Source organism: Emydura macquarii, unplaced genomic scaffold (assembly GCF_026122565.2).
Source record: "Emydura macquarii macquarii isolate MOO-44397 ecotype Brisbane River unplaced genomic scaffold, CSIRO-AGI_Emac_v2 contig_2768, whole genome shotgun sequence".
Classification (NCBI taxonomy): domain Eukaryota; kingdom Metazoa; phylum Chordata; order Testudines; family Chelidae; genus Emydura; species Emydura macquarii.
Window position 1 is genome coordinate 43,381,713 of NW_027132905.1, and position 15,632 is coordinate 43,397,344.

General features: G+C 47.6%; 1 protein-coding gene across 3 annotated transcripts in view; it reads right to left on the minus strand.

Moving 5' to 3' along the window:
• LOC137165815 (tyrosine-protein phosphatase non-receptor type 11-like) overlaps positions 1 to 15,632 on the minus strand; it is an 89,246-nt gene that overhangs the window by 24,571 nt on the left and 49,043 nt on the right. For all 3 annotated transcript variants that reach the window (XM_067567276.1, XM_067567275.1, XM_067567277.1), the window contains exons 2-3: positions 13,569 to 13,691; positions 341 to 535 (exon numbers count right to left, since the gene is read on the minus strand). In XM_067567276.1, coding sequence (XP_067423377.1) covers positions 341 to 535; positions 13,569 to 13,691 — 318 coding nt within the window. The remainder of the gene's footprint in view (positions 1 to 340; positions 536 to 13,568; positions 13,692 to 15,632) is intronic.

The following is a 15,632-nucleotide window of genomic DNA, read 5'->3' on the forward strand; positions in this document are numbered from 1 at the left end:
CTGAAGTTACCGGAGGCAAGTTTGCAATTCGACAGAAGTCAAAGGGATCCACTGTGTCCTGGGATCGCACGACTGTCGCAAGGGGTGGGGCGACTGCAACAGCTTGCTGCCCTGCTAGATAGGACGGGGAAAGGAGAACGAGGGTCTATTGCTCGCAGCTCTTGGGCTATGAAACCCAAACACGCCCAGTTTTGGGCTCCATTTCAAACCCAGCCAGGTGCATGGTTAGCCACGGAGCAAACCTCCTCTGGGCACCATACTGACCAATGCTGGGGATCTGCCTGGCACGTTCACCGAGAGGGCTCCCGGGCCAGGCGCCAGGCACAGAGCAGCAGCTCACCTCTCCGAGGTGGGGTCCTGGCAGTTCAGAGGGTATTTCAGCTCAATGACGTTGCTGTTCTTCTCCCGCAGTAGCCCCTGCTGCTCAGTGTAGTACTGCACCAGCTCGGCCAGGGTAGCAAACTTCTCCCCTCCATAGAGGTCATAGTAGTCTCCGGTGTTCTGGATCTTAATGTGCGTCACCTCATCATTTCTCCTGGCGGGGGAGAAGACAAGACATTGCATCAGTGCCTGTGGACTACAGCAGAGAGCTTCAGAATCCAACAGCCTCGGTAGAATTCAAACACGATGGAAATATAATAAATAGCTCTCATCTAGCGCTTGTCATCAGTAGATCTCAAGAGGCTTTACAAAGGAGGCCAGTACCATTATTCCCATTTTACAGATAGACAAGTCAGCTCCTTCCCTGTGCCTCAGTTTCCCCAAAGTCAGTCGGCATGCCAGTGGCAGAGCTGGAAATTGAACCCCGGTCCCCCAGCATCCAGTGCTCTACCCACTAAGGAACGTGACCTCTGCTGATACATCCGTGTTAACCCACATCAAACAGAGTCATATCACACACTTTTACAGAAACCTCACATTGGAAGATTAGTATTTTTTCCCCAGCAATGCCCCCATTTAAAAGCATCTTGGGGCCTGATTTTTAGAGGGGCTGGGCATTTGCCTCTCCCATCAACGTGGGCCCTACAAGTGCGTAAGAGCACCAGAAGTTTCCGTACTTGCTTCAGACAATGTTTTCTTCTTTCTAACTCCAGAGCCGAGAGCTACTGCTCCCTCCTCCAATTAGTGCATTTTGCAGATCGCCGCTAAAGGACCATGGTGCATTTTTAATCACCTCCCCACCCCAGCTCCAGACCTTGGAACCTCAGGACAGAGGGACGAGGACTCCTTTCTAGTACCCGATGGACATTTATTCAGGCCTCAAGATACAGAACTTGTGCACAAATTCTGCATGACTGCTCCAGGTCTGGACTCACAGAGGTTACTAGAGGCATGCAGGACAGAGGTGCAACACCATTCTTGCACAGGACCCAGGACTGGACTGAGGCTGCAGGTCAGGATTCACTGGCAGAATGCACTGTCCATGGCAGAGTTGCATACGGTACGTCTACACAGCAGCAAGCTTCAGAGCCCAGATGGACAGACTTCCGCTACCATGCTAAAAATAGCCTCCCCTCCCCACTCACTCCCATCTAGGCTTCAGAGAAGCAAGCTACAACTTCCGAGCACTGTCTACACCGCTATTTTCAGGGCCGTAGCACAAGCCCGAGTGCATCGACCCGGGCTCGGAGGCTCGACTCCGCTGGCTGCCACCGGCTGTGTAGATGGTTTGTCCAGCCAGTGCGGGAGGAGAAATAGGTGCTGCAGCGTGTGGCTGGGATACACTGTTAGACTTGGGAGGGGAGCCTACGACAGGAAGAGCACGGGGTGTGTGGTTTTTTTTTTGATGGTTCAATCAGCGGTTTATTGCTCTGCGATGATGGAAATGCCAAGTTAACCAAATCACATGGATCTGAAGGGCAGGATTTAGATCCCGGGCACCGGCAGTGACCCGTGGAGAAAGCTTCCAGCCCACGCGCCACCTGGCTTGGAAACGAAAGCCAAGACCCGACTTTGGGTAGCGGCCAGCTCCCCACCACTCCTCAGCATTAAAAGTCTAATAGATCAAAACAAATAAGCAGCAGAACATGGACACAGCTGGATAATTTCATTCTCTCCCTTTCCCCTCAAGGTCTGAAGCCACCGTGTGTCTCGGAGCTCTGAGTGTGTGTGTTTTTATCAGCTTCTTCCAAGGGCCCCCTCAGCCCTTCGAAAACCCAGCCGGCTCCTGCCACAGCTCTTGCTAACCTTGCTGAGAGGCAGGCTAATTGCATTTTAGATGCACTTAGAGGCGGCCCACTGAACTCATCCGTGGTGGCCAGGAGCCTTCAATTGATGGATGAGCTGGCTGGGAGAGAGTTTTTTTTAATCTGGTTAAGAGACAGAGGGAGAGACAGGGACAAGCCACTCCAGGCCTCTATTTGTTGCCAAAGCAACCGCTACAGCAAGGCGGAGGAGACCTGGGAGGTGGCGAGGGGTGGGTTAGGTCATACAGAAGAGAGTCACCCGGCTCTGTGATGTAGTCTGCATGGGGTCAAACGGAACAAGGAGCCGGATCCAAAGCCCACTGAGTAAACGGGAGCCCTTCCCTTCATGGCGAACCGTCCCTGGGCGAGGCTGCTTTCAACGGGTCACCCCAGAAGCGGGGTGTGTGTCTAGGAGCTAAGTCGGACGAGGCGTGGTCAGGCCAGGACTACACTGCGGGTTTTGTGCTAACGTAGCTACATCAGCGTTGCTACTATGGCCAGGGCAAACTCCCGGTCTAGGGGCACTGCACTGCTGCAAGACGGGGCTGGCACCCGGGCTTCTGCTTAGCCACATAAACTCACTCCGACAGCTGCACCAGTACGAGCCCCGCTTTGCGCCGTGCCCGTGACAGGACTTCACAGCCGCCTCTTACATCAATTTAGCTGCTTCCGTGCAAATTCCTCTAGTCTAGACAAGCCCTTGCAGCAGCAGCAGCACCCGGAGGCTGAGGTTTCCTCTGTGGAAGAAGACTCAGAAGATGCAGGGTACGGACAGGTTGGTCTCCACTACTGGGAACCTGTGGAAGCATGCACGTGATGGCCTGCAACGTCTCCAGCCAGCCCTGAAACGGAACGATCTCTGACGGAGCAAGAAGTCAGTTTACCCCACCTGATGAGCTAGCCCCGTTTTGCTGGCCATTTTTTGGGCATAGATACAAGTCCTCCGCCGGCCTCCCAATTGACAGCACAATCATATCCGCATCTAGGGCCTGCATCACCAAAAGGGAGGTTTCTGCCATCACTGCGGCAGGAATCAAATAAGGAAAGGAGGTCTAACTCGTCACGCTAACTACCTTTAATTTGATCAGCAGCAGCAATAGCAAGGGAACAAAGTGACTGTCAGAGCAAATGGATTTTGCAAAAGAACGTCTCATTTAGGCACAGCCTCGGTGTGCAGGTCCCTTTTGAAGGCACGTAATAGCTGCAGCAACCAATTATTTTATACCAATAAAGCTATTCAAGAAGTGCAGATGAGTTTTAAGTGCCATCAGCCTTGCCGAACCCTCAGTGCGCCATGGCAAAATTCTGGCTTCTGGAAACACGGCTGCAGCCGCACGTTCTCCTGCCACTCAGCCTCCCCAAAGATTTGCCAGCCGCCCACATTAGGTCAGATCCTCAGCCGGTGTAAACCAGCAGAAGTGCCACAGGCAAGTTCCCCAGTGAAAGCCCAGGAGTGCCCATTTGCAATGCGCCAGCCAGGAGCTCACCCGGCCTTCTCGACTGAAGCTGATGGAGAAACTCACTGGAGTCAATGGAGCAGAGTTAGGTCAATGCCTGGGGTGTCTGAAAATCCACTCTACGGAGCTGTAGAACGTTTGGCCCAGCAATACATAAAACACTCTCTGGAGTGGCCGGCACTGCACGCCAGGAGCGCCACATGTCACACCTAGTAAACAGAGGAGCACAATGACGAGTGGGTGAATGGGAAGGGGGCGCTGGAAAGTGTTCATTATGTGATTTGGGATGCACTTGTTTTACCCAGCAGCGAGGCTGCACGGATGTCCCCACTGTCAAGGATTTGGCCATTTCCCCCGGGTTGGGTTTTTAATAGCCACAGCTCCTGAAATTTGCAGGTTTTGTTTGGCTGTGGGGGTGGATGGACGGACGGACGGAGATGCTAAACAGCCGAAGAGATTTGCCAAGTTAAAGCTGAGGCTGCATAGGAGGTAACAAGCCAGCAAGAACACAGGAGCAGCGGCGAGGACTAGCAACAAGCCCTCGGCATTTTAAGCCCTCCAGGGGCTAATGGAGACACTAACCCAGCCTGCCACGACCCTAATGTCTGCATCCATCATGGGAAGGACTACGTTCATCCTTGTGCACTGGTAGCCAGGGTGAGCAGGGTGGCACGTGCCAGGCTTTCCAGTGCCTTAACACAGCTGCATTACAAAGAAGCTTTTCTCCCAAGTGGCCCAGCCCGAGGGTGTTACACGAAGCGCTGCCGATGTGACATCACAACCTTTGCACTGCACCCGTGTGGACATGTGCGTTCATAATGGCACCAAGAGGGAGCGATCTCTAGGCCAGTGTTTCTCAGGCTTTGTGCTGGCGAGCCCATTTGGAGTTAGACACACCTGCTAGAAAAAATTGCAACCCTCTACCTCCAAGCCCTCTGCAACCCCACACGGGGCTCGGCTGGGGCTTTCTGCCGCAACCCCATGAATATGGAGTCGCGACCCCCAGTTTGGGAACCACTGCCCTAGGCTGCAGTTCCTCATGTTACAGCACGGCAGTGCGAAAGTTTTGTCCTGAACTGGGCAGCATCTGACCCAATCACAGCTGGCAGATTAAGCTCGCCAGTCATTTCATGCCAAAGGCTGGATGTGAAGAACCTTTGCTCAGCACAGAATGCACCAGATGGAAACCACATCTTTGCCATTTAGCCAGACGCTTTAAAGTTTCCTTCATCCCGCTGTCCCCTCCCCACAGCCCAACCCCATTCAAAACCTACAAAGCCTCAGTTCACTGAAATCCACCCTGGTCAAAGGGCTGCTAGCATTGCATGGATGCAAAGGGAAAATGGACAATTGAGGCCCTTTATCCAGGCAGCCCTCAAGGTCATGCCTAACACAAAGGGCATTGAGCGATTTCGTCTTTTTTCTTCTTTTCCTTTTACGATTTTTAAAGTCTCTCTGAGCAGCTTCAAACTGGGCACCAGAACCCGATCCCAGAATAACATCCTCACCCAACAGTCATCGACGCAACGACCTCGCCCGACGAGAAAAAAAACAAAACAGTAGAGCAGAGATATGCGAGGCACTGCAGCTGTGTCTCATCCAACGGCATTGCTACTGCTGGTTAACAACTTGGACATTGTACTAGCACATGGACGCAGCACATGTTTGCTAGCAAGATCCAACTTCTCTGGAGGTTTAAGAGAGTCAGCAAGTTCAAAATGCTTTGAGCCAGATGATGCAACCATTCTAGACTTCTCTCATTAAAAACATGGACGATTAGTGTGACAATGGTATAACTAGAGGCCCCCTTAGAGATCAGGGCACCCTCATGATAGGAAATGTATAAACTCAGAGACTCCCACTCCCTGCCCTGAAGCATTTATAATCTACTTAGAAAAGAGATAAAAGGAGAGAGATTTTGCATTTTTACTTCTATTCTATAGGCAAAGAACTGCAGTGCAAGGAGATAAGGTCACACACACAAAAAAAAAAATCAGTGACAGAGCTAAGATTCAAAAACAAGATCTCCTGAATCTAGTGCCTTAGCCACACTTCCTTTCGTAATATTCATAGCAGCAGCAGCAGCTCCTCACGTATAGGAAGAGCAGAGTGCCTGGAAAAGCCCTACCAGAGAATAGAATTCTGTCCTACATGATTTGCTAATGAAGTGGGAATGCCCATACCCAGCAACATTCAGAAGCAGCTGGGTAAAACTCACTATGGGTGGTCCAAATATTTAGCATGAGCTAAGAACTCACCCAGATCCTGCTCCCGGCCCCGAATTGAACCACAGCCCTTTTTTCGAGGGCTGAAAATATTTGAGATTATTATTTTAACGTTGCCCCTTTGGGAGAAGTTGTTCTCCGGTCTCTTAATTGGGCTAATTGAGAACAGACTCAAGATTTCCAGAACAGCTTCCATTTGGTTTCCAGGCAATTTCTAGACTGAAGACACTCAGATTGGTGTGTGTCTGAATGTGATATTTTTGGCACCAAAGGCAGAAGAACTGGTCTACAAGTCAAAACACGAGCCACATTTGTCTGCTGGGTCCCAAAGTATTTCTGGTCACATGTTTCATCAGGCAGAGCCACAAAGAGAGACGAAAGCTTATCAGGCAATGTGTGACCCCACTTGACAAACTGCAAAAACAACAAAAACCAAAATGTTGTCTATGCAAAACAGGAAGAGCCTCCCACGTATTTTAGAAACTTGGTTGAACACTTGGCCCGGCTCAGACAATAGCCTGAGCTCTCAGCAAAATGCTCAGTTCTCTACCATTACACCAGGCCAAAGAAACCCGCATGTTCTCCTCTTGCATTGTGGGATGCACATCCAAATGGACAGACAGAAATGACTCCGGAACGGACTCGAGTGTCTTCATCCAGCAGGTTAACGGTTCAAATCCAGGTCAGGCGTGTGAAGGCAAAAACTCACCACCACCCCATATCCCAGGAGCCTATCTGAAATCAGCTGATGGTCTCAGCCCTGTTTCCCATTGGATAGACGCTCACAATACAGCAATTTAGCAGAGAGGCCAAGGATCAAAAGAGTGAATTAGTCTCTCACCCTAGAATTGGTCTCTCTGGCTGAAGTTCAAGGCACACGTGAGCCTGTGTTGCTGCTGAACCTTTTTAGTCAGAAAGGCCTTAAAAAACCCAGGCTGTCAAGAGGGCATCTTTCACCATCACTGGAATCACTTGTGAGAAGCAGGAAGCTTTGATGCTCCATGCCATAGAGAAATCCCAGCGTTGAACCACCTCGGGATAGGTCACTTGATCACCTGTTCTGTTCATTCCCTCTGAAGCACCTGACATTGGCCTCCATCCAAAGACAGGATACTGGGCTAGATGGACCATTGGTCTGACCTAGTATGGCCGTTCTTATGTTCTCCCTTCTTTAAAGGCCCACCCAGACCACAAGAGGGTACACTTCAGGTGCCCCTCAGCCACGATGAATTAGCTCCCCATCAACCTAGTCTGCCTCACAGTTCACCAGGCTCCAAACCACCATTGCTCCATTGCTCCAGGCTCCAAACCACCATTGAGGCCAAATTCTCTGCTAGTGACACTCCAGTGAGTTCCTTGAATTTACATCCACAGAGGATTTGGCCCTTTTAAAGACAAAACAGGATTTTTACATACTTTTTGTCAGGAGAGAAACCCATCATTTGAGAAAGACAGTCTTGTGATTAAGGCGCTTGACTGAGACTCAGAACAGCTGGTTTCTAATCCCAGCTCCGACACAGACACGCTTTGTGATCCTTGGACAAGTCATTTCATTTGTCGGTCCCTAGCCATAAAATGAAAACACTCCCCCCTTTGTCTGGCCTATTTAGGCCATGAACTCTTTGAAGCTTGGACTTTCTCTTACTAAGCATATGTACAGTGTAACAGAGCAGTGATCTCAGAGGGGACCCCTAGGTGCTAACATACTAACCTTCAAGGACAATTGTTCTTTATAGAAGTTCTCTCAAGATTTCTTGAATTCCCCTTTGAGGCCCTTCTTTCCTCCTCACTCTATCTATACTCTTGCAAACAGTGTCTCGTTAGTAACGGTGTATTTGTAATATTTGATTTGAACCCTGCAGTGTGTATATATTATAGAATTTAGGATTCTGTCTCTTTGGTTATAGATTTAATCATCCAAATACCAGATGAATACTTTTACAGCATTCTGCAGTGGGGAGGCAAGGAGGGGACAACTTAAGTAATCCAGTGTACAGCTAACAATAACAGTGTCCTATAGACATGCTAATAGGGACATCACTATGGGACAGGGAAGCACGCTAGCCAGATTTTATTACCCAGAAGCATTTTCTATTGTATCCAGCAAACTAAGAGAAGATCTGTTCCCATAAAAGGTGACCCATTTACCAAGTTAATAGGGTCTCTATTAGGTGGTTTTAACAGATTTGTGTTACTACTCTGGCCCAAAGCCAGCTCCAGCTCAGGAAACTTTCAAAATACTGTTTCCCCTTGTTTAAAATTATTTACAGAGAACTGACTGATTCTGTAAATGGATGCTTGCTTTTCTCAGAGGTGATTCTAAATATTTGGATGCTTCAAAAGGCCAGAGACACAGCTCTGAGCACGCACCACAGTTCCCACATAACAGAGAAGGCCTAACACAGCGCAGGGTCTATCCCTGCTTTTCCCTGATTAAATCTCTAACACTGTTCTCCCCCATCACGTCAGCCCCGGTATAAGAGGCTAGTTCTGTTCAGAGCCAGTATTGAGCTTTATAAGTAGCATCAGGTCCTTCCTTTGAACTGATAAGAGAGTTGTGATTTAAGTGCGAGGAGAAAACAGAGCAAGCTTTTATGGTATTTTTAGAACATCTTCTAATCAGGACTGCAATATGCAAATGACCTTGGTGCAAACCAGCTGCAAGATGATTGGGTGAGCAACCTCGGTCACCATCCCACACCGCCCACCCTGACATTTTCCATAACTGTCCTTCAAACTTAATGAAGTTTTACAAACCCATTAATGTTTAAGAAACAAAATCTTTCCTAAAGTGCCCCATTACTCCCCAAGACCCTTGTCTACACTGGCTTTGTATGCCATTTTAATAAAATAGGCCAGAGCCCTGTGAAGAGGCTCCACTTCTCATAACCCACATGAGCCAGTCCCTGAAAGGATCATTCAACACTAATCCACTGATGTGCGCACAGTCGCCTTGTTATCTGTATTCCAGTAGCACGTAGATACCCCAACAGAGATCAAGGTTACATTGAGCGAGGCATTGTACAGATAGAAGAAGATAATTGTTGTATATTATCACCCCTTTAATCTGAGTCTGATAGTCACCGCTGCATTTCTTCAGCTCAAGTTGCAAGACCCTTTCTGTTCTATGCTGAAGCAAATATTCAGGCGTCTCTATTATTAAATGCATTGTATTACCATTGCTGGAGTGCTCAGAGTTTGAGACAGACTCAGTTAATAAAAGATCAGGACTCTCCGACCCAAGTCAAAAATAAAGACTGCTCAAGGAAACAAATTCCTCCTGACACTGGAATAAGATGAGCTTGCAACATCCCAAATGTGGTAACATGTTATCGTGACTAACTGAAAACTATCCTACGAGGGGGGCGGAAGGAAGGAAGTGAACAGAGAGATGAAGCCATGGAAGACTGGAGACAAAACATCCAAATCTTTCACTGATTTGGAAAGCACTAACCTGACTCACGCAGAAGTGACATGATTTTTCAAAAAAGTTCAAATAAAACACGGAGGGCATCACTCCATTTCTTACAGTAATAGAGTCTCTCCACACAGACCTGCCTATGCCCCATGTGAACCATTAATATAGAAGCCTACACAGAGTAATTGCTGCAGGGACAGAGGCAAATAATCCAGGATGTATAGAGCGGGGCGGGCTGGGGGTGATGTGGACAGAGGCTGCTGCATCTTTTGTGGAAAGCTTCTGAGATTCTGCAAAATAGCTTCCAGCCTCTCAAAAAAGACTGATCTGGAGATCCAGGAATACTTGGATCCCTTGATTTGGGGTCTGATCAGCCAGAGTGACATCTAACATTTCTTCTCAGCCCACATCCCTTCTCTCACTAACGAAGCTTGGAATAGCTGAAGGTGGAAGGCTGGGTTGCTCTCCGAAAAGGTACTTCCTGCTCCCAACTTTTCAAACCCTTTCGGTCCTTTGAAGACGACAGTTGCTATTTGCTCTGCAGACCAAAATTTTTTGCAAACAGCATGCAATCTTCCAATACATGGCAAAAAGCACATTCACCAAGGATATAATTCCAGCCACGAATGTGGGGGGGAAAAAAACCCAGGAGCAATGTGATTGGTTGAAATTCACATAATCAAACGCTACTCATTCTGTACACTGATCTATGCTTTATAGTTCCAATTCATGACAGCACACATGCTTACATGGCATCCATTTCAGTGGAGCATGAGCATGTGCTGATCTGCTTTCCTGAATCACAAAATGTGTGCAAGAGAAGATACTGTACGTCGTGCATATGGCCCAATTTATGTGACAAAAATCAGCATTTGAAGGTAGCAGTTAGAAATGAGAGGGGAGCTAAGGCAGGAAGATTTTAGATGACAATATATTTTCACAGGTAAGGCAGTTTCCATCTCCTAAGCATCTAATGCCTCAAATATCACATGCTGGTTTAAAAATCGAATGCACCAAGTTAGAGGCACTTTCCTGGAAACGTCTAAGTGTCACGGTTTTTGCTTATTTCTACTTTGTGTTCTGTGTGTGTCAGCTTGGGTCAGAATTTCCATTGAATCAAAATGCATTAGTGGGTTGTGGCCATACAATTGTTAAATATAAAGACCTCGCAGCAAACTGCAAATTCTGTGCCTGACACACACCTAGCTGTCCATGGGGGAGGGACATCTGACTTGGGTTGAGCTACCCACGTGGACAATATTTTTTAATTCAATATTTATACTGTGGTAACACCTAAAGACCATCCAGCTCAAGACCCCCATTAGGCTACGAACATAGTGACCTTCCCTGTTCCCAGAAAGTACTGGGAAAGCACCTGCATCCTTAACACATACAATTCCCCCCGATGTAAATTCATGGATCAAGCTAAATGGTAAACACAAGGGTCATCTTCCTCTGGAAAAGTTTTCCAGGTACTCCCTTGAAATCCTGAATCACGCTCTTCTGCTGCCCCCCAGCCCCTGCAAGAACAAGGGATATAGACTTCCTTATAAAAGATCTGGGAAGCTTTGGCCAGCAGTGGCTATTTTAGAGGAAGTCACTGGCATTTTAACTATTCTATCATGGCATGCATGAAGAGCAGAACAGAGGGGGATGCAGTTAGCTGGCATTACACCGAGAAACATGATTGATGATGATGCTAAGAACGGAGCCCCGGTGAGGGACTGGAATGGCAGGCGTGTGTGGGCAGAGTGCTGGAAAGGAAAACTTGAGAACCTGCGTCCGCCAGCGCACACACTATGCCTGACTCTACAGAGATGCCTTCAGCGGCTCACTCTGAAAACGAACACAACACTGACTCACTAAAAGCTGAAAGAAAAAAAAGGCACTAACGCCACACCAAGACAAACCCAGGCTCACCCTTCTTCTCTCCCAGTCATCAGCTTGTTCAAGGCAGCTCTGTGTGACTAACGATATTTTCCATTCTAATTAGAAACACTTCCTGTCTCTTATTAACTCAACAGCTTCTGATTGCAGAGATTACCAGCAGCATATGCAATTAAAGGCTGATCCTGAAACTCCCTTCTCTGCTGAGAAGTTAGCCATTTTCCTTCCCCAAGCCCCCCAATACTGCTCTGTAGTCATAGGTGGCCCGCCCAGCTTGTTAACTAACAGATCAACTGTTGCTTGCTTTGGAGAGTAACAAAGGCAAAAGCCTCTCTCACTGGCCAAGAAACTAGTTGCCCTCTGTAGATCAGCATGAATGAGGATATTCTGGGTTTCAGCAGCAGAGAGAGGACTTGGGTGGAGAGGGAGATGAAAAAGCAAGGCAAGATTTTATTTTTGGGCAACAGCAAGAGCAAAAACTCTCAATGGAAATATTCAAAAACACTATTAAAACCTGCAGGTGGCTACCAAAAGTCAGGGCGATGGGGGAGGGGATTGTGTCTCTCCAATTAACAAGTTATGCTCACATCCTGTAACATGGCAATACCCTACCAGATGGAAAAAATCTAACCAATATATTGCTGCATGGGGTTACTCTAAACAAAGTATAGGGTAATGTCTAGTAAGCTTAGAGCTTCCTAAATCATCACTCATTAAAAAACAAGAAACTTGATTAAAACAACATCAGAGAGGTTTGTACTCTAAGTGCACGGAGGGCAGGGACGCTGTTTTATTTATCGGTAAGGCACCATGTAGGCATGGCACAGGAGGAATTAAAACTACCACTGGAACACACAACCTTCCTCTTTTAACATCGCAGGCTCAGGGGTCAATTTTATTCTTTGCATTATCAGATACATAATAAGATAGACAATATCACGACGCCATTATATAAATCCATAGTACACCCAGCCTTTGAATACTGCATGCCATTCTCTTCACCTGACAGAGAAGGGTATGGAACAACTTCCATAAAAAGACTAGCTATTCACCTTGGAAAAGAAATGACAGAGGTCTATAAAATCATGAATGGGGTGGAGAAATTAAGGAAGCATTATTTGCCCCTTCACATAACATAAGAATCAGGGGGGTGTCACCAAATGAGTATTAATAGGCAGCAGGTTTAAAACAAGCAAAAAGGAAGTACTTCTTCAGACGACCCCCCCCCCCCTCCACCCCAGTCAACCTGTGGAACTCCTTTGCCAGAGGATGTTGTGAAGGCCAAAACTATAAATGGATTTTAAAAAGAACTAGATAAGTTCATGGAGGATAGGTCCATTAATGACTATTAGCCAAGATGGGCAGGGACGCAACCCCATGCTCTGGATGTCCCTAGAGCAGGCCTCTGACTGCCAGATGCTGGGACTGGGTGAAAGGGGATGGATCACTTGAGTGCACGGTTCAGTTCATTCCCACTGAAGCACTGGCCACTGTCGGAAGACAGGATACTGGGCTAGATGGACCATTGATCTGACCCAGCATGGCTGCTCTTGTGCTCATCTTCACTGTAACTTTCAGTGCAGTGGAGCCCTACCAGGGACAAATGGAATGTGATTCATTGTTTCCTGGAAGGCCGCATTCAAAAGCCAAGTCATCATAATCACAAGCTTCATTTCTCGAACGGCTTTCACCCCAAAGCGCTTTAAAGGTTCTGAACAGGGGACTGTGTGGAAATGCAGCCAATACTATTGTTGAGGGGTCTGCACTCTGAACGTTAGACAGTGAGACACTCTGAGCCAGTTTTCAAGAGCAAAGCTCTATTCTTACGGAAGTTATCTTGAGATCTTGTCCATGCAGAGCAGACAGGACCTGGGTTTTTGCAGGTCTCATTCAAAAGGCCTACACAACATGAATGGCACTCAGTTTTATCCCGGAACAATGAAGAGATCATCTATTCCTGCCGGGATTTAATACTGTACTGTAGGGTGATGAGCCATTCAAACTTGATACTCAGAGGACTAGCCTGTCTCTTGCACTTAAAGCCTTCAGTTATCAGCACACATCTAAACACACAACCCTGCCAGTGAGCTATTATGCATGCACAACAGGGATCAACAAGCTGGGAGTTGTGCCCACACACCAGGCCCAAAATCCAAAGCCTATGGAAGTCCGTGGAAAGACTCTCCCAGACTAACACGGTTTGGATCAGACCCACGTGGAGGTACATGTTCGCAGCATGCAGCTGCCTCTCCCTCCACTCCTCTTTGCACAAGCATTTCGTCAGGGATTCGCCCACTGAGCCAAGTGTTTGCAAGAGTGCATGCCTGCAAATTTCAGCCAATGCCGAGAGTTTGCATGGCACAAGCCTCCCCTGTCCCTGCAGCCATTTCCATACCTGACAGAGAGAGTGAAGTCTCCTGGATTGCTTTTACTAGGCCGGGCCAGAAAGCTCCCATGGACTCCTCTGGTCAGGAGCAATTTCTCTGCTTCTATTCCATTGATGTTGGGGTGAAACCACCTACAATGAAAATGCAGGGTGTGAAAAGAAATATATATTGAGTGCCATCCTATCAACATCTCTTCCATAGGACCGTTAAGATTGCCTTCTGTTCACGGATTAGGCCAGGTGGGAGAATTTAGGATCCACTGGAAAGCAATGGGTCTCTCCAACCCACCCGGTTACAATTCTCACATACACAGGCTGTCCCGCCACGGTCATAGGGCCAAGACCCGTCCTTTGCAGACATTCATATTTCAACAGCTCTTTCCAAACTCTTTCTCCCCCATTAGTTAGGGCACGGCAATTTCCGTTCCTCTCTCCTCTGTATCTGCTCAGACACAGAAGACTGGAAACATATATGTTAGTTATGGGGCAAGGGGGAGGGATGAAGGATGCAATGTTGATATTTGGAAGTTAGAGACCTAGAAAACCACCATCTCTACCTTCAATAACCAGTGGGAAGCTGAAGGAATTGAACCAAAAGTACTTAGAAGATAACAGTAGGGTTCTGAAGATGTGGGTGGGAGCAATCACACATGCATGCTATATACGCTTAGCGACCACCAATGCCAAGGGAAATCATACCCTATTTCTACGCCAAAACCCCCAAGAAAAAAAAAAAAACAGGGATTTTTCTCTTTTCCATCGACACAAGATGGTGAAAATGGCTGGGAAAATAACACTTGTGCTCCAACAGTTATAGATTTATTCCTAACTCAGGGGGGCAATACAGAAGCAGTTAACAAGTAGGCCAAAGTCATCCCTGAAGTCACGGTTGCCTTCAGTCAATTTGGCCCAACATAAGACAGGTCTGCATGTGTGCCTGCGGTATTCATTTAAAGGTTTGTGTGGGTGTTTTAAGACAGAAAAAAAAGCAAAAAGAAACAAAACCAAAATAGCATAAACACCAAAGCTCTTATGTTCTCTCATAGCCCTGACTCCTAAGCCAGAAGTCAAAGATCAAACCTTCAGAGTCTCCCACTCGGATTCTGCTGCCAAAGTGGGAGTGCTAGAGACACGGAAAGGCCTCTCCTCATCCGGGTCTACTGCCAGATCAGGAAAGGAGAAGGAGCTGGCCCGTGATTTACCAAGGCTGCACAAAGCCCTCATGACAGGAAGAGATTTTTCAAGGGGAAAAGCTAGTGCTACGTAGGCCAGTGAGTACGATTGCCCCCCTTCATGTTTCCTCATGATCGTCCCTTTTTTGTGTTTGCGGTCCCAGATGAAATGGCTCGGTGGTACCAGTTGTTTGTACTCCAGATTCGACAACGCTACCCGGGAGCCCAGTCTAGGCTTTGGTCAGTGAGGCGCCATGTTGATTAACAGGGTTAACCACGTGGTGTGTGGACACAAATCACTCGTTTTGTTAGAGCTGCAGTGCGGACAGTGCTCTGGAGAGCCCAATTTTCCAGGCCACGATTATACACCTGTACGTAGAAGAGCATCAACTGATTAACTCAAGAGGCACCATTCACGCTACAGCGGCTGTCAGGGACCGAACACGCCAAGGAGACAGAGCTACCGTTCTACCAGGAGGCAGCTCCTCCAAGTCAGGGTTGAGGCACATTGGCAGGGCATTATGGGGGAAGCTTGTCCTGCCGTTCCTGTGCTATGGGAGGTACCGAGAACCTCATCTTAATACCTCTTTTAAAGTGCGAGTGTAACCCATTGGCAAGCACGTGTCCCTCTATGCACAATCCACAGAGAATACAAGTCTGTTAAAGTGGCAGCTTGGAAGCCTTGACTTTTTAGCTTTAGGTCCTCATACTTGAGTTCTTGGTTCAATCCCTGGGGTGTCAGCCAAGACGGCAGCCATCCCACAAGCATGACTTTTAAAAAAAAAAAAAAAAAAAAAAAAGGCTATTAAAAGCTAGGAGAGTCTGCAGCATCAGATTATAAAGAAAGCGGAGAACACAGCGGGATGAGGGAGTTGCTCTGAGTGCTATTCAGCTGTGCCAC